Below are 23,040 nucleotides of genomic sequence, written 5' to 3'. Positions count from 1 at the left end.
GTGGGTTTCGCTTTGAAAAAGTGAGTTTTTGCTTTGAAAAAAGCGAGTTTTGCTCTAACAAAGTGATTTTGGCTGGGTTACCTGAATTCTCCAGATCTTTATAGGCTTCAGTCCAGGTCTTGGCCATGTTTGCCAGGGTGTACTCCATGATCTGGATGTCGGTGATGGGGCAGTTGCACTGCGGGAACTCCTCGGAGCACTGGCAGCCGCACTGGCTGTCCCGGCAGATGTACTCGCCCTCGCCGTTGCACATGATGTAACTCAAGGCAGACTGGACAAACTTCTCCTGTAAATACTGAGGGAAGATGATCTGGAGACCTGGAGAGGAAAAAAAGAGGGATACGGGAAAAAAAATTAATACAAAAGTCATTTCAGGTGTTTGCTCCTCTTTTCAAAACCTGTCTATTTAAGAGTTTAGGAAAGTTACAATGAAGAATTAAAGCTTTCATGAATAAGAAAGGTACAAATTGCATCCCTCCAGYGCAAGTAGTGATTTAGCTGAGAGCAGAGCCCATCTCCTTTGTGGGAGAACAGTGMCAAGCAACTTCCCCATCCCCAACACCCCTTGATCCCATTCCCAGATCCCAGCACGGTACGAAGCCCCTGAATGCAAAGCCTCTCTTATTCCCAGGTGTGGGGTTTTTTGTCCCCTGAAACCAAGGGCTGGTTCAGAAGCAACGAGCATTGTGCTGCTCTGAACCATTTTGAGAGACTAAATGGGTTTGGTGCCACAGGAACAAGGAAAATACACACTGAAGGGGAAAAGAAGAAAGAATGGAACACAGAARAAAGGAAAATAACACAGGAAGGGATTTCTAAAAGATCCTTGCAGAGTTAAGTGCCCACTCCCACAGCATAAACAGARGAGTTGGGCACCTGAGCCTTCACAGCTCGCTCCCTGCTAGGARGGCTGCCTGCCAAATCCTATAAAAGTGCAAATGGGTTTGGTGCCCATGGTTCAGTGTGCACAGCAGAGTTACAGGAGCTGGAGCTGTCTCCCCTCGCCCCTCTCTCCATGGCCGGTGTTTGTGGCTCCATCCATCGGTGTGAGCGCACCCTCGCTCGGGTACCAGCACTCATGGACAGTGTAAGGGTTTGCCCCTTGTACACTGCTCATGGCTCTCCATCCCATCCTCCTCCTCCTCCTMCTCCCTGAGGATTCCCAGCTGTTTGCTGATACCTGGCCAGCCCTTGCTGTCAGCCCCTGTCAGTGTCTGCAGTGCACAAGGCAGGGCACGGTGACTCAGAGCCAACCGTGCCCAGGAGCCCACCCAGAACAGCCCAGGGATCCTGGAGGGGCAGGGAAAGGGGTTTATGGGGCGAGCAGGTGCCTGAACTGCGCTGCAGTGATGGGTCAATTACCCATCTGTTTGTGTTTCTGCTGCGCTGAATTACYGGAGCCGGGGCTGACAGCTCGCTGGGGCGGAATGGAAATCAGACAATAATTCAGAGCATGAGAGTGTGCAGGAATGGCAAAAAGGGCTGTGACCCCTCTCAGGAGTGCAGGCCCATCTCTGATGGGTCCTGTTCACCTCAGACAAGAGAAAAACAGCGGGTGGTGACCCTGGGACCTTCATTACCCTTTTGCTTTGGGATCCAGAGAGTCAGTGCAGCCTTTGTGAGGTGACTCTGGAAGAGCAGGTGTGGGGGCTCAGGAGGTTCAGGGAGCCCTGTGTCCTGTCCCCCTGCTCTGGGTGAGCACTGTGCCCAGTGAGCTGCCCCTCTCTGACCCCACTGGCAGCCTCCAGGCAGGATGAGCACCCCTCAGCTGGGAATATCCCTCACACAGGGAAGAATTTCAAGCCTGGCATTCGGAGGCTCCGTGCCTGCAGAGATCCTGCTGCCTTTTCAGCATTCCTTTGGGGACAGGAAGGAATACACAGAGCTGGCCGGGCTGCAGCATCCCTGCAAACATCCCAAAACTGGCCCGAGGAGGATCAGCAATTTCAAATCCCTTTGGTCTTTTCTGAGATGTGTCTCAACAAGAAGCTCAAATTTTTTCCTGCTGTCTTCAGGACTTCCTTTTAGGCTCTTTTAGGGATTGTAGTGACAGGGCAAGGTGGAATGGATTTAAACTGACAGAGAGTAGGTTTAGACTTGACATTAGGAAGGAATTGTTCCCTGAGAGGGTGGTGAGGCCCTGGCACAGGGTGCCCAGAGAAGCTGTGGCTGCCCCTGGATCCCTGGCAGTGCCCAAGGCCAGGCTGGACATTGGGGCTGGGAGCAGCCTGGGACAGTGGGAGGTGTCCTTGTCCATGGCAGGGGGTAGAACTGGGATGGGCTTTAAGGTCCCTTCCAACCCAAACCATGCTGGGATTCTGTGATTTATCTGAAGTGACCACCAGGGAGTGATGGTCAAACCTTCACACCGACATTAGGGTCAGTCCCACCTGCCAGGATCCAAAACTTTCCTTCAGGATGGAATGAAAGAGCAGCGCTGGTGRAGAACTGATGCACAAAGGGACTGGAGAGCCCGAGGGCAGCTGCACTCACTGAGCTTTCAAGCCCACATGAGAGCAGAGCCGGACTCCTCGATGTGCACTGACTCCTCATTCATGGTCCAAGTCCCATGAATGCATTTTCCACTCTGCTTCATGGAGGAGCAACCTGCTCTGGCTCTTTGAATATGATCAGATGACCTCAGGCTCTTCAGCTCTCCATAGCTTCCCTTTGAATTTTAACTTGGAAAAAGCACAAGCTGKTTGGTCCCAGCTACAAATGAGAGATTTGGAGCTTTGGAGATTTTGATTTTAATTTTTTCCTGGAAGGACTAGAGGTGAAAAAAGCAACTCAGTTTTCAGGGAAAGGATTTTTCATAGCAAGGGACATCCACTGTGCATGCCAGCAGATGCAGAGACATGAATATCCTGTAATCCCCAAAACACTGCAGTGCTTCACATGGATATTCGCTTTTTGCCCATAAAACTCATGGTTTCTGAGAAAAAAAAATTGTATTTTCAAGATAACCTCCTCTTGTAAAAAATAATATCATGTTTGAGGAGCAATCAGACCCCGAAACACTTTGCACCAACTCAACAAAGCACTTCTATAAACACTTCACCAGGAAAGCAGTTTTGCTGGAATCCATCATTACCTGMAGCATTTGACCAGAAGCACACGCTCAGAGCTGGGTTTGCACAATTTTGCACACTCCAAACACACCCCCCTGCCTTGCAAACATGCTGYAGGGTTTACACACCTTCCAGCCAGGAATTTCCTCGTGGAAGAAMCCAGAATCACTGAAATACAGCTGTGCCAGCTTTCACAGAAATACTTTTATACACATACACATAAATATCCACGGGTTCCTCATCATCCCCAGACAAGGGCAGGTCCATATCCATATTTTTGGTTGTGTTTTGAGCAATCCTGTGATCAGATCTCAGCAAGAGATTTTACAAGCACTGTGCCAGCAGCATCTCACCGAGTCCTGGCATCCTCCCTCTCCATGAGTAGTTTTATCCCATTCCAAGGAATAAATATTGCTGGAATTCAGTGGATTAGGGTCAGTAAAGCACAGGTGACTCTGGGTGTTTCAGTGGCTGCCTGTAAAGCAGGAAAGCTGTAATCCAAAGGAATATCACAGCCCCACAGAACAGTTTGTGCTAGCTGGGAAAGCCCTGCTGCCAGCCACAATCCTGATAAAATATCCCAAATGCTGTTTTGTTCTCTAAGAAATTTATTGGGATATTGCAAACATTTTAAAAAATTATATATATATATATTCAATCTTTCACTGTTGTCTACTGATGAAGCAACCTCAAGTCAGCAGCCAAGAAAGGGGCAAGTTGGTCTTAAAAATTGAGATATTGGAGCATTTCCATGGGGAGAATCCCTCAGTCCAAGCCAGAGGGCACAAGGAATGGGCTCATCCCCAGCAGCAGCCTCAGGACCTGGTAACAGATGCCCAAGGTAAGTTTGCTGCTGACTTGAATATCTTATTTCTGAAGGTAACTTATTGATCAGAGGAGAAATTCTACCACTTTCTAAAGCATAAATCTCCTTTTTTTAAAAAATGAAGAGCAGCACAGATTTGGTATAGGTTTATTTTAGATAACTACAGGCAGAATATGAAGTGTCTGACAAGCGAACATGTCCTTAATTCACCTAGAAAAAACTATTAGAGAGAGATGTTTGCCTTTAGACTGTATATAAAAGGCTTCCTGCATTAAAAGAGGTAAATTTCCCCMGCTCAAAATTAGAGCTATTTGAAACATTTTCCACAGAAGAGTTCTCTGTTGAAAATGCAGTTTCATTGAAGCATTTTGTGAGAGCATGTTGACTCCAAAAGCACTTTTGACTTTCTAAATGTATTTTTTTTCCTACTCCCTCATTTCACTGCACTGAAAAGCTGAAATGTGTTTTGTGTTGTCATTACTGTTCTGCCCATTTTGGTCATTACTGTTCTGCCCATCTTGGAAAAAGGTTTAATAGTAATTGTAATGTAAATTCTAATGTTCTATTATCAGATATATTATGTAGGTATATAATGTATCTCCCTATGTAGTTATGTATAATATATAAGTCAATATAATATATAAGTTAATAATACCAATACAAGGGTATTTATACATATATGACAATATAATATTAAATAYAGTAATATGATATATTTAATATTTTACAAGTATTGTATATAACATTATGTGTTATGTATGGTATTRTAATATATGACCATATTTGATGTAACAAACTGCCTGACATGCAACATTTCCTGTTTAATGTTGCAGTGTTTAGARCAGCACAGGAGGATTTTACCTCACTGAAATAGCGCTCTGCTCCAATATTGAAACACACCGTCAATAACAGTACTGATACAACAGGACATGTCTCTGAAATTCGGATTTCCTGAAATTTTTTGAAGTATTGCTATTTTTCAGTCAAATTTTCCAATTTCAGCCCAGGATGCTTTGTCCAGGRAACAAAAATTCCCATTTATCACCACGCTGCTGTAGAGCTGCTRGCATCCTGCCCTGCATCACCACAGGGATCCTGCTCCAGGGAGWGCTGGGGAAAAGGGAGACCTTCTGTGCCCTGTGATAAATATTGTATATATATATATTTATATTTCTATATATACACCCCAGTGCACGCCATGCATGCTGAGCCCACAAGGATACTGGTTCTTAAATTAGTGGATACTGGTTCTTAAATTAGTGGATACTGGTTTTTAAATTAGTGATTCTTTTCTGTCCCAGGAACCATAAGAGCAGCACCCTGTGCCGTCCTGCCCTGAAATCTCCAGGCTGGAGAACCTGCCCAAACCCATGGAATCATTTAGGTTGGAAAAGACCACCAAGATCACCAAGCCCAGCCTCTGATCCCCACCTTGTCACCCAGAGCAGGGCACTCAGCACCCATTCCAGCCATTGTCACTCCTGAAGGGCACAGCTTTGAAACCCCAGCTCTCAGGGCTGGGAGGCAGCAAGTTCAGGATGAGAAATTCTCCCTGGCACAAAGAAGCTGCTCTTTTATTGAGCTGGGCTCGGAGCTGGAGTGACATGAAGGCAGGAACATGGATTTCTGTCAGCAGCTCATGCTCGGCTGCTAATCAGATCAGAGGAGACTTGGTCACGATCCATTACCTGCTGCAGCCCTGTGACTAATTCCTAATGAGCCTCTCAGAGCAGAGGAAGGATCCTGGGTAATTATCCCAAGAACCGCTCTCCAGATTAGGCAGGAAACTCAGGTGGAGCTTTAAAGGTCACTTTGCTCTCTCAGGAAGAGCTCCTGTCTTCCTCCCTTCCCTCGCTGCCTCCTTGGCGTGGCTTTTTCTGGGTTTTTCCACGTCTGGTTGACCCCCATCAGAAATCACAGCTTCATCCATTTTAAATCCCCTCTCTCTCCTAACTTTTCTCTCTTCCTCCACCTCATTTTCCCCTCCCTTGGTTTATCTCCTCCCTTGTAARATCAGAAAACCAATCGAGGTCTATTGATTTACTCACTTGCCTGCCCATAACCCAAGCTGCCTTCTGATTTAGCTGCTTCCCCACTTATCTCATGTGTCATTCTCTGGTTTTCATTACCAGCAGCCATTATCACAGTGTGGAAAAAAAAAAAAATATCCTCAAACTGCTCATTGTTAATTAGGTAAAAACCAGAACTCAGTGATTTGGATAATCACTGGCATAGTGAAAACAACCTGGCTATTATTTTTAAAGGCAAATAATAACAACAATAATATTATATCCACAACATTACTTGGTAAATGAAACCCAGTTTCTGTGAAACCAAAGATTAAAACAGCACTTGCCAAATTATACTCAAAGCGGAAGATGTAATGTAGCCCATTCATCTGAAAAATTAAAATTTGTGCAAGTACAAGGATTCCTGAAATAAAACCATCTGGGCAAATGAGCAATTAAATCCCACATTTCCTTTTTTTGTCGAAAACTTGGGAATAACCTTCGTAAATTACATGCCCAGTGAATTTCCTCCTTCTACYGAAGTTGACTTCTTGCTAACCAGCATGTATTTATTTATTAATTCAGCCATGACCTCTATCTGTTGACTTCTGGACTAGCTCCCCAGCTGGGACTGAAGCCATGGCTTCTAGCATCCAAATAAAACCTCTGTGACTTTTCCCAAAGATTACGGTCATTAGAGAGTCCTGAAAGCTGATCTGCAAACCTCTTACACAAATCAGCAATTCGGGAGGGACGGGGAGACGTGGGCAGAATTCTCCTTTGGTGTTGATGGAAGAGGTCACATTTGTTTTTTGTGTTGSTGTGTGTATCATACGCAGAATTCCATCAAAATTCAGTGGCAAAGGGCACCCAGACACTGCCCTGGGGTCAGCCCTGGCTCAGCTCAGCTGAGCATCGTGTGAAGCCACCAGAAGCTTCAAGGAACTCTCAGCCAAGGCAGAATCACAGYAAAAAGAGGGCGAAAGGCTCAGAAAAAGGGCACCCCTCCCTCGTTTCCACCTCACTCCCCAGTTCCTGGGCCCTACCTTGCAGGTGGAGTTTGCTCTCAGTGCTTTGCAGAAGGACAGAACTCACAGAGTCCAGATTGTCGTAGCTGTTACAGCCCAGGGGGCCGGTCCGAGTTTCTGTTACCTGCAGAGGATGTCAAAAAGAGAGAGTGTTCCCTTTGCAGCACCATGCCTTCCCCAGGCTTTTTTAATTTTTTAATTCAAGGACTCCTTATCACCCCAAACACATCTTCCCTAATTGGGAAAAWAATGCCCCACCCTGCACAGACACAGCTAATGTTTGGTGCAGCTGAAAAATCAGAATGAATTGTGCCTGCTTTCGTTAGGGTACTGCAGGCTATTCTGGGCTTGGCAATGGATCCTGCAGATTGATGTTTCTCATAGAGGAACTCCACTGGAGAACATCAGAAGCCTGTAGAGGAATTATTCCCTGGCTTCTCTCGTTGGAAGGCGAGGAACRGAGATGGATTGCCAGCCCAGAGCGGTGCCTGGTGCTCCCACAGCAGATGTGAGCAGCAGCCCTGTGCTGAGGATGGATGGAGGCACAGATGACCTGCAGAGCTGCTGCTGCTGCTGCTGGTTTCCAGCCATGGAGGAGAGCTGCCCTTCCGGAATTCAGCACGGGTGATTATCTGCTGTCACTGTTTCAATATCTCAATACAATTTCCCATCCAGAAGGGAGCAGGCTCAGCCATGAGACAGCACAGAACAATAACGAGAGCTGAAACCTTTCAGAAATGGCTAACAATGACGACTCCATCCACATCACCTTCCCTGGAGTGAGCTCAGCAACAATAAAATCCCTGCCCAGTGGAGGATGATTGCTCTCAGAGAAGGCAGCCTTTGTCTGCAGAGCCATTTTCCCTGTTTTGTATTCTCTGAGCAGCTTCCCTTCCTTCCTGCTGCAGCCCCCAAGCTGTCTCTCAGCCCGCTTCATTCCAGATGCCTCAGTAACACCACACTGAGTTTTTCACCTTTTCTTGTAGCAAATTCAGCTGAGAGATGTTTTGCAGCCTTACAGCCACAGGAGACAAGCACTCCTGGGTGGCACGGGGCTGTTCATTTCACAGCCCTGCCTTTCCCTTCCAACCTCCATCACTGGTCTGGGTCCTCTGCTCCCTCTCTGCCTTCCAAAAGTCACTGTCACCATTTGTGGACGTCTCCTATCCTACATCCACCAGATATTAGTGGCCCTGGGGAAATCAATTCTTCAATTTAAGAGAAAAACTAACCCTGGGAACAAAACAACTTGCGATCAAAGAACACATCACACCAGCAAAGCCCTGTCTCAAATCCCTCCAGAATCCATGTTGCCACACAATCCTTTTCCTCTTCCCAARGCAAGATGTGGTACCTTGATCGCTCCGGTAGAGATCTGGATCTCATGGAGTCTCCTCATGGTGCCATCACGGTCTACAAAGTAGGAGGAGGCGAGCTGGTGCAAAGCTTCAACGCTCTGGGTGGCGTTTCCTGACTTTCTGTCGAGGCGGCTTTTGTCCATGTACATGGTCAAGGCCTCCTCTCCTGCAGCAGAAAGAAAAGGAGATTTCAGGCTGCCAGGCTGGGCCATCTTAACAGGGGCAAATGGTGTCATCTGCTGCACYTAAAGAAAGAAAAGTCCGACACCTGAGGGAGGAACTCTTGGAGGAATCTGCCCTTGGTCACCAGCACCAGCACCCTGGGGGGATGCACAGGAGCCTCCTCCTCTACTCAGAGAGGCCAAGTAAAGCAGCTCCACTGAATCGAGGAAACAACATTTTGGGCATTTTTTAGCCAACAGAGCTTTGCCACAATGTCCAGAGAGGATTCAGCCCATGTTCCCCACCCCAGGAACAGTTCTCTCTGTGGGCAGTGCCTCCAGAATGACACACAACCTGATGGGGCAGATCCCACTCTCTGCAAGCCTCTGTCTGCCCTGGTTTACAGAAGGAATAAATTGAAAATATAACAGAATTGTGTGGCTGGGGACAGTGGACAAACAAATGTCAGCTGGGCTTCCTCAGCTTCCAGCRGCCTTGCAAAAGGGGAAGGGAAAGGGGCTGAGTGAAAAGAAGAAATCAGAGGAAAGAGCAAATGAGAAAGTTAATTTAAGCTAACCACCCTTATTTCCTCTCCCAGAGTCTCATTCAGGGAATTCAGGTGGAGAGTGAAAAATATTGTACAAAATAAGGGACAGGAGACGGTGATTTTGAACTGGCAACCACAGGGATTTTGGGAGTGAAACAGTTCAGAGCTGATAAACATCCAGAAACCTGAATGCAACAAAATGTATCTRAAAAGCAAGTGAAGCTGAGAAGGAATATTCACCTAAAAGTTTGATTTGTGTGGATGAGGCACATTAAAATCCAGTTCATTCTTAACAAAAGGCTGGCACTGTAGGAGATTTAAAAAGGTGGAATGCCTGCACGCTTAACACACAAAACTTGGATTTTTAATAAATGAAGAGAAGACACAGCTATGGCAGGAATGTGCCATTCCTACATAACTCTCTTCATGAGCAGAATGGTGCTTGTTCTGATTTGATAGATGAACCACTGATGAATACACTGCCTCTGGCAGTGATAGCATGGTCCAAAAAAACTGGTACCACCACTTGCAAGGCCAAAACATATTTTGCTCTTCATCGTTTTGCATATTTTTTTAAGAGAACAAGGACTTATTTTTCTTTAAAATTCTTATTAGCTGAAATTGCTTGATTCGYCCAAATTATTTCTTTTATTGCATACATGAAAAAAATAACCCAAAATCCCAGTAAGCTYTCTCCCTCGCTTTGCCTGGAAATTATCCAGCTTTTATCTGGAAGCCAAATGCCTGAAAACAAACCAAAAATATTCTGGCTGAAAATCAAAATATTTTTATTAGATTTCAGTTTTTCAAGCAATAGTTGTGTTGAGGATTCAGCCTTTGGCTTGGAGATGAAAAATGGACTTTTTTTTTTTTTGTGGAAAGAAGGTACTTTTCATCAAAAGAATTGATCAGTTGAAATCTTTTAATTGGCTTCCCAGGAGCTGAGTGGAGAAGTTTGGCATGTAAAACTTTAATATTCTGTTAAAAACAACAGACTAGCCTTTGACCACAATCAAAGCTGTGGTAGTAACAATATCATCGTTGTCGCCTCTCACAAAAACAAATTCCCTGGTGCACTTTAAGGTTTCATCTCTTGGTGGTTTTCAGGGGGATTTGAAGGAACTTTGTCCATTAATCAAGTTATTTGCTACTGAAGAGGCTGGATGGGAGTGAAAGTGTATTTTGAACCATAAGTTCTGCATCTCTSGTGTAACAGAAGCATTTAACTGCAAGGAGATGCAGCAGAGAGAAATGAGGCTTTGCCACCATTTTCTGAGGCTGTGGCAGGAGAAGGAAAACCTGGGATAATTCTCCCCTTGGCTGTGATTTACAACCATCAACTGTTCATCAATTCCACCAATAACTGGAAAAAAAAAAAAAAAAACCAAAAAAAACCCCAGCTTTTTTCTGGGGATATATATTAAAAGCCAAGGCACAAAAATCAGGAGTTTTTTTCATTCCAGACTTGCTCATTTTCACTAGAGGAGTGCTGAGGCTGGAGATGCCTTGGCCAGAAGAAGCCTGGGTGGAATCAAATCGGGTGTCAGATCTCCAGATCTCCCTGCACAACATGAACCAGGCAGTGAGAAACACAGCAGGGAAGAGAAAYCTGCACTCTGGGGCAGAGGGAATCAGTGACTTCCCCACAAAAGCTGTCGTTTTTTCCTCCCTGAGGAAGAAAAAGAGAAGTCCATGAGTTATGACGTTATTCCTGAAGGACCAGGACTGTCTCCAGGATTTTGGGGTGCTGAGCAGGGACTCWGCTGCTGGAAATCTCTTTGTGCAGCTGGAAAAGCTCAGCATCCCCATGGAGGGGGCACAAGGGAGAGCAGCTCTTGGATCAGSAGAGGTTAACAGACCTTTGCTGCATTATTAAGTCTTAATTTCTCCTTTATTAAGCGGATGACATGTTCAGAGTTGTTTTTCCTCAAAGGGCTTTCCCTGAAAATTGGCTCTGAGCTCTGAGTGCTCCATCCCAGAGCATGGACACCCTCAAAGTGACCCTTCACCGATGCACTGTCAGAACCAGACTGGAGCAGAGCTGGGTTTTACTGAGCTCTGGGGGCTTTGAGTGCTCTGGAAAGGACCAGAGCTGTCCTCCCATGGCCAGGTGTGAACATCACTGCTGTGTCCATGTGCTGCTGCATCTCCCACCCGCATTTCAATGCCAGTGAGTTTGTCACTGTCTGCCACCTCCTGAGCCACCAACGGCTGTCACCCAGGGCAGAAGGGCTTGCAGAAGGGAACACCAGATCCTGGCAGAGCTGCTGTGCCAGGACCAGTCTGCTTTTCTGTCCCAGAGCTCTTGTTTAGCCCACAGCCTGCAATCAGAGTGTGTCCTCCGTGCATAATGCATGCCCAGCTCCATCTACATTTTCCCTGGGAGTGCCATTGCCAAGATAAATCCTTCTTTTCTCCCCACCATTGCTCACCATGCTGGAGCATTTAGATCTCCCCTCTCCAACACCAGTTCTCATTACAAGTCCCTGCATATTTAAAGTTGTTGTGTTGTAAAATCAGGAGAAGAAACAAGCCCCCGTGAATAATTTACACCCTCGCCYGGGCAAAATTAAAAATATATTTTACCATCAAAGGTCTTTCTTATTTCGTATTTCCACAGATGTGAGTGGCAAGAAAAAGTGGAATGTCAATGGGAAAAAAGTAAACCCACAAAAAAAAAAAAAAACCTCACTTCACTTGGCTGTCTTGGCTCTGTAAAACATGGTCCTGAGAAGTGAATTCCTCAATAAAAAGCAGTTTATYTTAACCCAGAGCTCATTAAGGCCTGATGAAAGCAGTCACTTGCGCTCTTCAGCGGTTGGAAATCTCCTTTCTCTCACATTTCTTGCAGATGGAATGGACTTGTTTGGGTGCCTGGGCTGGAAGAGCAGCCCGAGAACCTTTGAAGGACATTGCCACACCYGAGGCCATTTGACTTCAGGGGAGCTGTGCCAATTCACCTCCCACCCAACTTGTGCATGAATCATAATGCACACATCTGATCTCATCCCAGGGTCTGCAGAATGCTCTGGGAACAGCCAGATGGCCAGAAATTCCTCAAAGTTCACCACAAACACAGCAATGTGGCAAGGCTGGAGGTGAAGTACATCAGAAGGAACAACAACAACAAATTCTGAAGTAAAATTGAGCTTTTGTTACTGCAGAACCCTTCTTACAGACAGCAGTTCTTGGAAGAAAAGCATTTAAATGAAAGAAAAGCACACCCCRAAGGGAGAAAAGAACAGAGAAAATAATGCAGAGGGGGAGAAAAGAACCAGGAGCAAATATCAATAGGAGCTGCTGATTTTCACCCCTCCAATGTAAAATGGCCACCACTCAAAATGTTCTTGCAGCCCCCCAGCAGTGCCTGCTCAGGAGTTGCTGGTCCTACAGAGCTCTCTCTGGTGTCACCCCTGACACATTCTGCACTCACAGACCTCTCTGCAGCCCCTGCACACACATTTGGGGTTTTACTGAGCTGCTGTTTTTCTGAAAGTCTGCTCTACGTTAATGCACTCAGCACAGGCCTTCTGGCCATCCCTTCCCCTCTGCTCGTGCTCCCTGCCCAACTCCTTGAACTCCCTTTCCCTGGAGCTCTTTAMAATTCCTCCAGCTCCAGCAAGAAAGGATGGTTTTGTTTTCATCCTGTAAAAAAAGAGGGATGAACACGTTCCTCATTGACGCTGAGGGCAGCGGAGCAGGGCTGGCAGGATGGTCCCCAGATGAGGGATGGGTTTCTCCTGACCCACACCACACAGAGAAAACAGGGGCTGAAATCCCCCCTCGTGCTCTGAACTCATTTGCAAAGGTTCTTCATGCTCTGGGTACACAGACAGGTGTTGGGAGGATGCACCATGGTCTCACAGTCATGGGAGGTTCAGATGGGAGGGGACCACAGTGGGATTTTTGGTCCAAGCTCCCTGCTCCAGCAGGGCCATCCCAGAGMACAGGGCACAGGATTGCATCCAGAGAGTTCTGGGATATCTGCACTGAGGGACATTCCTCTCTGGGCAATCTGTTCAGCGTGTGGTCACTGCACAGGGAAGAAGTTCTTCCTCATGTTCAGGTGGAGCTTCCTGGGCATTGCTTTCTGCCCATTCCTCCTGTCCTTGTGGTTGGTACCATGGACCAAAGCCTGGTTCATCCTCTTGGCACCCCCATTTAGATGTTTATCAATGAGGTCTCTTCTCGAGGCTGAGCAACCCCAGCTCTCTCAGTTTTTCCTCACAAAACGTGTTCCACTCCCCTCACCATCATCTGCTGCACTCCCTCCAGGAGCTCCAGGCCAAACTGGACACATTTCCAGCACTGCCCAGCRCCTTCACCACCCCACCACCACCAGCCCTGTGGGACAGCAGCCCCGGTAGCCACCTACCTCCCAGGGTGGCAGAGATGAGGATGTGGGTGCCGTACTTTTTGATGATGGTGTCGATGAACTGCTGCGTGGTGGGTCTCCTGCCCAGCAGGCGGATGCTCCTCTGGAACTCGGGCATCAGGGGCAGCGGGTTGTGGAGCAGGTCCCTCCTCTCGATGGCTGTGTTCCTCACCTTCCAACGGGCAAACTCCCTGTGCCACAACACAGCAACACAACAGGGGTCAGGCTCTCAGTCTGCAGGGGCAGGGAAGGAGGGTGGACATGGGGCTGGTCCTGCTGGACACCCCCACATGGATAACACGTGAGGCCACGGGGCTGGACAGAGGGGAAAGGGAGGACAAGAGGAAAAGTGAGACATTACTGCACAGTAACAATGCCCTGTGAGGGTTGGGTGGTGAGGAGGTGGATTTGGAGTCAGCAGAGGTGTCTGGCAGAGAGCTGGGCTCCCCTGAAACAAAAGCAGGCTGGTGCCTTCACCTTCCCACCCTTTGGGGACTTAAACTTCTCCACAAAGCAGTAAATTCTGGTCTCTGTCAGCAAATGAGCCACTCAGAGCACAGACCTAGCCCAAACTGACCATTGTTATAATCCCACTGCCCGCAAGCCTTCCCAGCACATTGTTACAAAGCAAAGCTGAAGGAGACACATTTTCTCCAAACATCTTCATCTTTCAGCACCAGGAGTATGGCAAAAGATYGTTTTGCAAAACAATTTTTGAGATAACCCATTTAAAAAGGATGGATTCAGACATAAGCAGAGGCCAAGGTGAAAGCAGAGCGTTTGGGTTTTTTTTGTTTGTGCTTAAAAAAAAAACCCCAAAGCGATTCTCAAATCCATGCTTTTAAACTGAGAGCAAGTGGGGGAAAAAAAATAAAGATAATGTTTGCAAAAGCAGCTCTTTATTGCAGGTATCCATTTTGAAATGACGCAGAGGGAAATGCCTAGAGAAAAGCTTGCACACCTGCAATCTRAAAACCAGGCCTCTGAAACATCACCAGCTGAGCACCTGAAAAATGAGGAGCCTATTAATGTCCTCTAAAAAATATTGAGCAAGGCCTTCCTTAAAGGGGAGGACATTATTTATACCATTCCCCTACAATGCACCTGCTCTATCTTAAGCTGTCTCCCAGACCATCAACTCACAGGTTTCTCTGTCACTTTTCATTCCCTTATTCCTGTAAMTTGGCTTTAAGACACACATTTTATTTACATTATCGGTGTTGTGGTTTAACCCCAGCTGGCAACTCACTCCTCCAGAGGGGGAGAGAGCCAGGAGGGTGAAAGTGAGAGAACCCACGAGTGGGGATAACCAGTTTAGCAGATAAAGCACTGCACGGGCGAGCAAAGCAAAGCAAAGCAAAGCAAGGAATTCATTCCCAATTTCCCGTCACAGTCTGGAGTCCAGCCATGCCCAGGACTCCCTCACAGTGACTGAAGGAGACAAAATCCCTCACTCTGCTCATCCTCAGCTCTTTAAGATGAGTGTGATGTCCTGTGGTGGGGGAAGTTCTGATCAGAGCATTGATCAGAGTTAAGGGTTTGGGGTTGGGTTTGAGGATTGAGTGTTTGGATGGCAYAGCTATCATTGAAAGGCATGAATCGGGGTAGGGTCCCTCTCTGAAAAAGACTCCTCATTCTTCAGGCAGACTTGGCATTCTGAGCAGGATCCTGGGGTCAAATGTGTCACAGTGGAATAATCCATAACACCCAGTCCAAACCAGGAATGTCATCACCTGGAGCTGAGGCATCACTTGCCATCACTGTGTGTCACCCAGAGTGACAGCCACACCTGGCTGGCACAGAYCCTGACACACAGGCACATTTCRGAKACTCAGCTGCAAAGCCAGGACCACAAACCAGATTTTTTTCCACCCAGGTTGATCCTGCATTCAGTCCACTCYCTGTGTGTTGGGTTATTTGACTCCATGTAATTATGCAGGTATTTATTTTGATTGGGCCCTTCACAACACCCCAGGCTGCCTAACAGCAGTTGCATTCATCAAAACTGCAAAGTGCCAGCTATTTACCTCAAAATATCCCCTTACACCTGTGCTAATGCCCTCTCTGTAGCTCCTTGCTTTCACAAGCCAAGTCAAAATGCCAAAACAAAACACGCCTCTTATCACATTACAAGAGCCATTAGTGTCAAACCTTGAAATCTGCAGAAACATCCATCTTTCCTAGAAAAACCTCAGTCAAAAAGCCAGAAAAAATCCTCCATACACCAGGATCTTAACACCAGGAGTGACTGAAACAGACCGTTGGCTCCAAATTTTCTGTAGATAACAATTACATCACCAATGTATTCTCTGTATGGAGCAGAGAGGTTTTTCTGCTGTCCCAGATTTGTGYAAAAGTTGATTTTAATGATAGACAAAATCTTAAAAGTAAAGACAAATGGTTTCTCTCTGTCACTACAGAGAGGTTGCTGTWACCATTCCAGATTAGAGTTTCARTCCCARAGCTYKMTGCACAAGGAAATCCCCCTTGAGGAGGAAATAATCTCTTCAGTAGTTTCCCTGCATGGGAAGGGGCAGAGCTGGATGCACAAAGGCAGGCAAGGTAAATAGAGATGCCCATGTTCCCATCAGAAAGATCATAACTCTCAAGCACAGGAAAAATGCCATCTGTGCTTCATCTCCAAAGAGACGATTATTGCTTCCTGTAAAATTCGAGCACACATTCAGACTCCTGCTTCCTGCAGTACCCATAAAGTCAGGAGGGACTGGAGCACTCCAGAGCCAGCAGGCTTTCAGAAAGGGCTGGGGGGATGTTTCGTGTTCCCAATAAAGTGTAGAGAGTTGGGTTTTGCTGCTTTGGAATAGATAATTTAGCAGCATTGGGTTGAAARGTGCAGATGGTCAGGTATTGATCACCAGAGATGCTGTGGCTGCTCCTGGATCCTTGGAAGTGTCCAAGGCCGGGTTGGATGGGGCTTGGAGCACCCTGGGATAGTGGAAGGTGTCCCTGGTGAAACAAGAGGATCTGTAAGGTCCCTTCCAACCCAAATCATTCTGTGGTTCTGTGATTTATCAACACCCAAACCCTGGGAGTGTCTCCACTCAGGGTGTGCAGATGGACAGGGCAAACTGGGACCATGGACTGGGGAGCAGTGGGCAAGGAACGTGGGAGAAGCAGGAAAGGAGAATGAAAATTTGGTAAACAACGTGTGCAAAGAGAAAGGGGGGTAATTTTTTTACACCAAGTCCAACATCACCTTCATCTTTTTCATCAAGTCCAACATCACCTCATGGCTCCAATCACAGGAGGCAAAAGCAGGAATTTAAAAGGAATCACTGCCACATCTTCAGCCTTTCCTGACCATCCCAGTCCCCATTCATGGAGCAGATGAGCCCTGAGCACAATCCACCCTTTCCTAGTGAAGGAAACTTCTCTCACCCCGTTCTTATTGATGCCATCCCTCCCCAGGGCTCCCTGCTCCTAGGGCACACTGGGGAGGCGAAAGCCCAGCTCTGCTGACTCTCCCTGTGCTTGGATGTGTGGCTTTCCCAGCTGATGAGAAAAGCTGAGCAAATACGTTATGATGAATAATTTATGCAACTAACTTAGATGTTTATCTTCCGCTCATAGAATATCCATGAACCAGTTGCAATTCCCTCTAAGTTATGCATTATTTGAATTTACTTGGTGTCAGTTTTCAAGCTTTTTTATAGGTATTGCAGAGAATTCGGCTGTTTTGTTCCTTTGTGTGATGTTGATGGGTTGGGATTGGAATTAAAGAAGGGTTAAATTGGGAAGGGGACACCAACAGGGTCATCTGCTCCAACCTCAGTGGTCAAGCAATGATATGGCCTTGTTAAACTTCCTGTTTAATGTCCAAAAAATACATTTTAAACTTGGCTCACTCAATTCCAGCATTTTACATGGAAAGCAAACCTCTAAATCCAACAATCTGCTGTGCAACCTACAGAGCCCTGTGCTGCARGATGCACCTGAGGCCAAGATTATGCTACAATTTAGGAAAATAGACTTAACATTATGGCTAGTGAAATAATTTAGAATTATTGAGGTCATAAAAAATATTTATTCRCAGGGAACAGCATAGATCCAACCTTAGGAAATATTCCAGTCTGAAACTCCTGAAGTCTGTGAAGAAACACCTCCCAGAAGAGGTTTTCCATTAGCTTTCAACTCTAGGTTGAATTGCATTTTCTGCAGAAGCAGCAAATTGGCCAAAACCGAATTCAGGGTGCTGGGTTGAGCACCCTTGTGTGTTTGTCACCACTGAATCCTTCTGTCAGTGAATCTTGGGAGGATTTACCAAGGTCTTGTGTTTGTGGATGCAAAAGGGCACTGAAACCTTTCCACACAAACCATTCTGGGCTTTTTTCACCCACCTCAGCACCACCAGTGGCACCTCAGTCCCTGTGCCACCCCCTGGGATGCAGAGTGAGGCCTCTACACATCTTGAGGCATTTAAAAAAGAGAAATATTGCCCTGTTCCTCACTCATTTTCCAGGGGAAGGAGCTGCAAAGACTCGGCCAGGATTAGGGTGGCACCCGAGGTACAGCTGGGGTTGGGACAGATGGGATGAGCACAGTTTTCTGACCCTCAGGAGAAATCCCAAGCAAGGACCTGAATTTGAGGCAGCAGGRAAGCTTTGGATGGCTTTGGAAAGGTGAGAAACATTTACAAGGAGGACCAAGAGTCAGTACCTCTTAGGCAGAGATGGGATGAGGAGAAACTGTGACCTAAGGACTGAGTAGTGCAGGAGAGGCACTTGGTTCTTGATGTCTGAGAGCCCAAAGGAATGTGGGGTGTGCCAGAAAATGCATTCCTGCCTTTGGAGAAAGCACTGAGGAGCTTCTCTTAAGGGCTGGAAGGGGTAGGAGGCTCTGAGGGGGAAGAGGGCTGAGGGGTGAAGCACAGCCTCAGGAAGGCACACGCACGTAGGGAAGGCTCTCTGCCCTGTAAAAGGGGACACATTTKATTTGAATATGGCTGTAGCTGAGGAAATGCTGCCCCTTCAAGCCTGCATTAATGAGCTTCCATCAAGGCCAGCGTGTCAGGGGCACAAGGAGCCACCAGGAACMTCTCAGTGCTCATTAGCACTATGACCCCTCCAGGGAAAGAGAAAAACAGAAAAACAGGGAAAAAAAACTACTGAAGAGGGAGGGAAAGTCGAGAGGCTGGAATCATGCAGATCCCACCCTGCTCCATCAGCAAGGACAGCAGGATCCAAGGGCAGAAGGATGGGAGCAGAGKGACAGAGGCCATCGGAGCAAATCAAATTCCCCATCTTCAAATGGSCAAGGCMACCACAGCCTGTGAGYRAGGAGAAAGGTTCAGCACAGACCTTGGGGGTGGTGCTTGGAACAAAGAAGATTTAATGTGTTAAAGAATGATCAAGACAGGGTCTGTTTTAAAAAGGAAAAAAATAGCAGAGGAGGAAGGCACTGAACAAAGCCCAAGTGGAACACCCCAAGCTCCCCTGGTGCTGGGGGTACCTCCTTCAGGGYAGCCAGGACACCCCAAACAGGGGCAGCCCCACCCTTCCCTGGGAGCTGGACAAGGACAAGCACCAGCTCCTTTCTGCCTGATGGCTCTTTAATTTTGTTTTTAAATAGAATTTATCTTGAAAGGCATCAGCTGCTCCCAAAGGTGATGGGCCTTCCTGAAGGCAGCACCTTCTTCAGTAACAACACAGCACAAACATTATTTCATGGCATACTGCCTCTCCTTGGCGTACTGCACACAAACTGACTGTGATGGCATCAGGACTCCCTGATGGCCGAGAGCCTTCACCTTCCCTGGRATTTTGGTGTCTCTGTCCCTGTTTTCCTGCAAGTGCCTCCCCATCATTAAGGCAGACATTTTTTGGACAGGTCTGTGTGCATTGCAGACAAGTGTTAGAGCTGTCAGAATGARTGTGAACCAAACCAGACAGATTTTAGGCCCTGTGTGGGTAAGAAACAAGCCCTAAATCTTCCAAAATCTTTCCAGATGCTCCTACGACAGAGCTGTTGGTTCAGGGGTTTTGTTTTACTTTGTCTTTCCTTTTTTCAGCCCAATTGTCCCAGCCATAACTGAACAAAGTCCTGGTTATCTCCAGTCCTCAGGGCCAYGGCTCTTCAGTGTTCCTGCAAGCCCTGGACTCTGCAAACAATGCCATGGGACAGGGGCTGAGCATSACAACAGCCCAATAAAGCTTATCTTGTTCTGCCAGATCAGGCTTAACACTGTCTGTGCGGGGTATCTCTGATTCTGGTGGGGTCAGYGATGTTTCATTTCCAGTCTGTGCCCTCAAAATGCCAGACAGCCCCAGGCTGAGCTGTGCAATATTCCTTTAGCACTCTCCTCTGCAGCTTGGCCTCTTCCCTATCTAGGCCAGCATGAAGAAGTTACTCTTCAAAGCTGAGCTTTTCAAAGGRCCTACAAGAATTAGTTTCCTGTGAGGGTTTGGCACTCATCCCCCCTAATCTATTTTAAAAAAACCTCCAGTCTGTAGATTCAAACCAGTTCCAAATTAGACAGAGGCTGAAACTCTGCCATGAAAGAGAGGAGGGAAAAAAAATCTAAAAATTTAATTCCAGGGAAGTATGAAAAAGAAATCACTTAAGCTGAAAGTCCAACAGCATTTTGCATAACAAGCAATAAGCAGACAGGCTCTCTTATGACAGCTGGCAGGCAAATGAGATAAATAAATTGACTATTGATCTATTGATAAATGCTGTGCTGTCTGCAGCAGGYTTATTGCTCTGAGGGCATTTACCTGGACAGGGCTGAAGCAAGGAGAGGACAATCAGTGTTTGAGTCACTCAGCAGACTCCTATGGCAGAAATTAAGCAATGTTCTTGGACTCCTTCCTCCTCTACCTGGCTCCAAAGGACAATGGAAGAATGTCCTGTTGCTTTTCCCTTGGTCTGTCCTTTGGCCATGAGCTCAGTGTTCTGCCTGCTCCAGACCTTTGTTTTCATCTCTGATAATTTTCTTAAGGATATTAAATTGTTCCAGAGTTAAAAACTCTGAGGNTAGGTCCAGAATGACATGAGGCTCGCAAGAATCAAAAAGAAACAAAATTCCTTCAAGGTCAGAGGGATTTCATGTGACCTTGAAAGCCCCTTGGTAAACAGGTTGAATTAAAATCCACAGACAAACATGATTCCAAGCCTTGTGTTCTCTCTTAGGATAAGACTCCATTTGGGTCTCTTAGGAAGCAACATGTAATTGTTGGGTGCCCAAAAGATCGATTTATTTAGAAAAAAACCTGGAATAAATTTACTATTAGAGTCTCAAGGTAGAGTGATCCAGCAACAGGTAAGAACAAGTTAAAAGACAGGTAATCAAATCTGATAACTATGAAGTTTGCTTGTTATTAAACGTGATCATGGCCAGGGTGTGGCTGTGGTTCCTAACCCTGGTTTCAAATCCAAACACATGAAAACACCGCAGGGTGGGTCTCTACCCTTTCATCTGCCTGGGATCACTCCAAATCATGGGTTTCTGTTTCCTTGATAACACACAGAAACTTCTGAACTTCTCCAACCCAGAAACCCAGCAGCTGCCTCCATCTGTGCTCTGTGGATCCATTCCCATATCCCACCTGAGCCAGCTGCTGCAATCCCCTTCCACCTCCCCCACCAGTTCCAGTGCAAACACCCCTTGTGGGACATTTATCCCACCCAGCTCTTCCTGTAACATCCTTTGTGCAGATTCCCTCACAAAAATCCCACACCTCGGGCACTGGGGTGCCCTTCCCAGCACCAGCCATGGCCACCCCACAGAGCTGCTGGTGAGTGGCTCCCATGACTGCTCACACCATCTGATCTGTCCGCCCGCTGGGCTGACAGCATTTCTAAGCCCCTACAGCTTCCACTGGGATTGATGGGAGCTGCTGGAAATGGGAATGACTCTCTCTGTGAGCTCCCAGCGCTGTTCGCCAACATTATCAACAACAGAAAATGTTCTGCCCTGCTGCTGTTTTCTCCCTCAAAGCTCACCCACCCCAGCCATGGTTTATTAAGCTGCTGAGGAGGCTGTTCCCACAGGCTGCAGGGTCCTGTACTCCAAGCACTGGGATGGACAACACCACAACACCGTGAACTAGGATAAAAATCACGGGATTCGTGGCCGGAACAATTCTCCCACTAAAATACCTGACACAGCCTGGAGGAACTCATCTGTGGATCAGGCATTTCGAGTTCTGTGGTTAGGAATACAATGACACAATTATTATTTGTCATACCAGCTCTCCTGGATTTCTGTTTTTACAAGATTGACCCARGATTCACAGTCAAGCTGATGCTGGAATGTCAAGGAGCTGTCGAGAAGAAGCTTTYGAAGAACCGCGCTATTGAAGCAATGGATGGAAATGTCTCAGTCATTTAAGGAATTTTAGGTGTTCTTGAGAAAACCTGGGATGATTTTAGGTTCTCTTCTCCCCACTTCTTTCAGTTGTCTTCTTGGACACTCCTTTGCCCAGCACACAATCCTAAATCCAGGGGATGAGGGCAGACATCATTCAACAGGTTGGAAGGGAAGCCAAGACACAGGATGGGACATAGACAAATGGGACATAGACAGGAAAAAACCTAAAATCATTCAGTCTTGTGCTGTAGCAATTGGTTTGGGGGGAAAAAATCAAGAAAAAACTACAAAGAACCCCAACAAAACAAAACAAAAAAAAGTCAAAGAAAACAAAGTCAAATAAAGTCAAACAAAGTCAAACAAAACAAAGTAAAATAAACCAACCCAAAAAACCAAACACAACACACACAAAAATAACCCAACAAAAAATCCCCAAACCCCCAAAGAAAGAAACAAAAACCAAACCACCAAAAAATACCCCACAGCCCAGATATTTTCACACTGATGTCTCTATCTGGACTCTGGGATTAGAGGATTACAYCCTTGATGAAGTGGCTAAGTAGTCCATGAGAATATTTAAATCTGCTGCTTTTTTAAGCAAGTTTGCAATGGAAGATGGGCAGGGAGAGTTTAATTTACAGAGCAGATATAAATTCACCCAGGGAGGACTGTTCCTAGTCCTGGTGAGCCCTTGGACCCCCTCAGCCTACCCTGCCCCAAAATTCACCACGTGGATTCCCAGTGCTCCTACAAGTGTTCCTGGGAACACAATGGCACTGATCAAAGACTGTTACAAGAACACAGTTTGGAACAAATCATTTCATTAAATTGCACTTGCTTAATTTCCTGAAGATKGATGCATGTGTGGACCACAGACTTTTTTCTTTTTCTTTTTTTTTTTTCACTCATTTTAGCTGTAGCAAGCTGATAACCTCAGCCTGTGCCACCGCAGCCCCAAACTTTGCTCTTTACTTATCATGATTCACAGTTTGCTCAGAYGAAAAAAAACTGAGAAATGTCGCCTTGAACCTTTAATTCCTCACGTTGCAGGCGAGGGTACCTGGCTGCTGCACCGCCGGCGGCTTAAGCACAGCGTTTGTCAATACTGGCAAAGTAATATCGGAAATTTAGCCTTGATTGCCCTTTTTTCTCAAAAAAAAAAAGCACAAAATTTTCTCCAACGCAGCATGAAACCGTGTTTCAAAACTCAAACTGTTGTTAGAAAATGGAGCCATCACCCCCCCTCCGGTCAGTTGCGCTCCTCGCTTGGCAAAGGCTCAAATTCACTGATTTAGGAGGAGAAAAAAAAAAAAAAAAAACAACAAAAAAGTGATG

General features: G+C 46.4%; 1 protein-coding gene across 1 annotated transcript in view; it reads right to left on the bottom strand.

The window, feature by feature from the left end:
• Positions 1–23,040, bottom strand: part of BRINP1 (BMP/retinoic acid inducible neural specific 1) — an 84,960-nt gene that overhangs the window by 11,786 nt on the left and 50,134 nt on the right. The window contains exons 3-6 of the mRNA XM_057377896.1: positions 13,377–13,567; positions 8,289–8,458; positions 6,953–7,058; positions 82–318 (exon numbers count right to left, since the gene is read on the bottom strand). Of these exons, the coding sequence (XP_057233879.1) occupies positions 82–318; positions 6,953–7,058; positions 8,289–8,458; positions 13,377–13,567 (704 nt within the window). The remainder of the gene's footprint in view (positions 1–81; positions 319–6,952; positions 7,059–8,288; positions 8,459–13,376; positions 13,568–23,040) is intronic.

The sequence above is a fragment of the Malurus melanocephalus genome, unplaced genomic scaffold, assembly GCF_030028575.1.
Source record: "Malurus melanocephalus ecotype Western Australia unplaced genomic scaffold, MMel_1.1 scaffold_331, whole genome shotgun sequence".
Lineage (NCBI taxonomy): Eukaryota > Metazoa > Chordata > Aves > Passeriformes > Maluridae > Malurus > Malurus melanocephalus.
The sequence above is the reverse complement of the archived record's forward strand: the minus strand, read 5'-3'. Positions and strand labels throughout refer to the sequence as shown.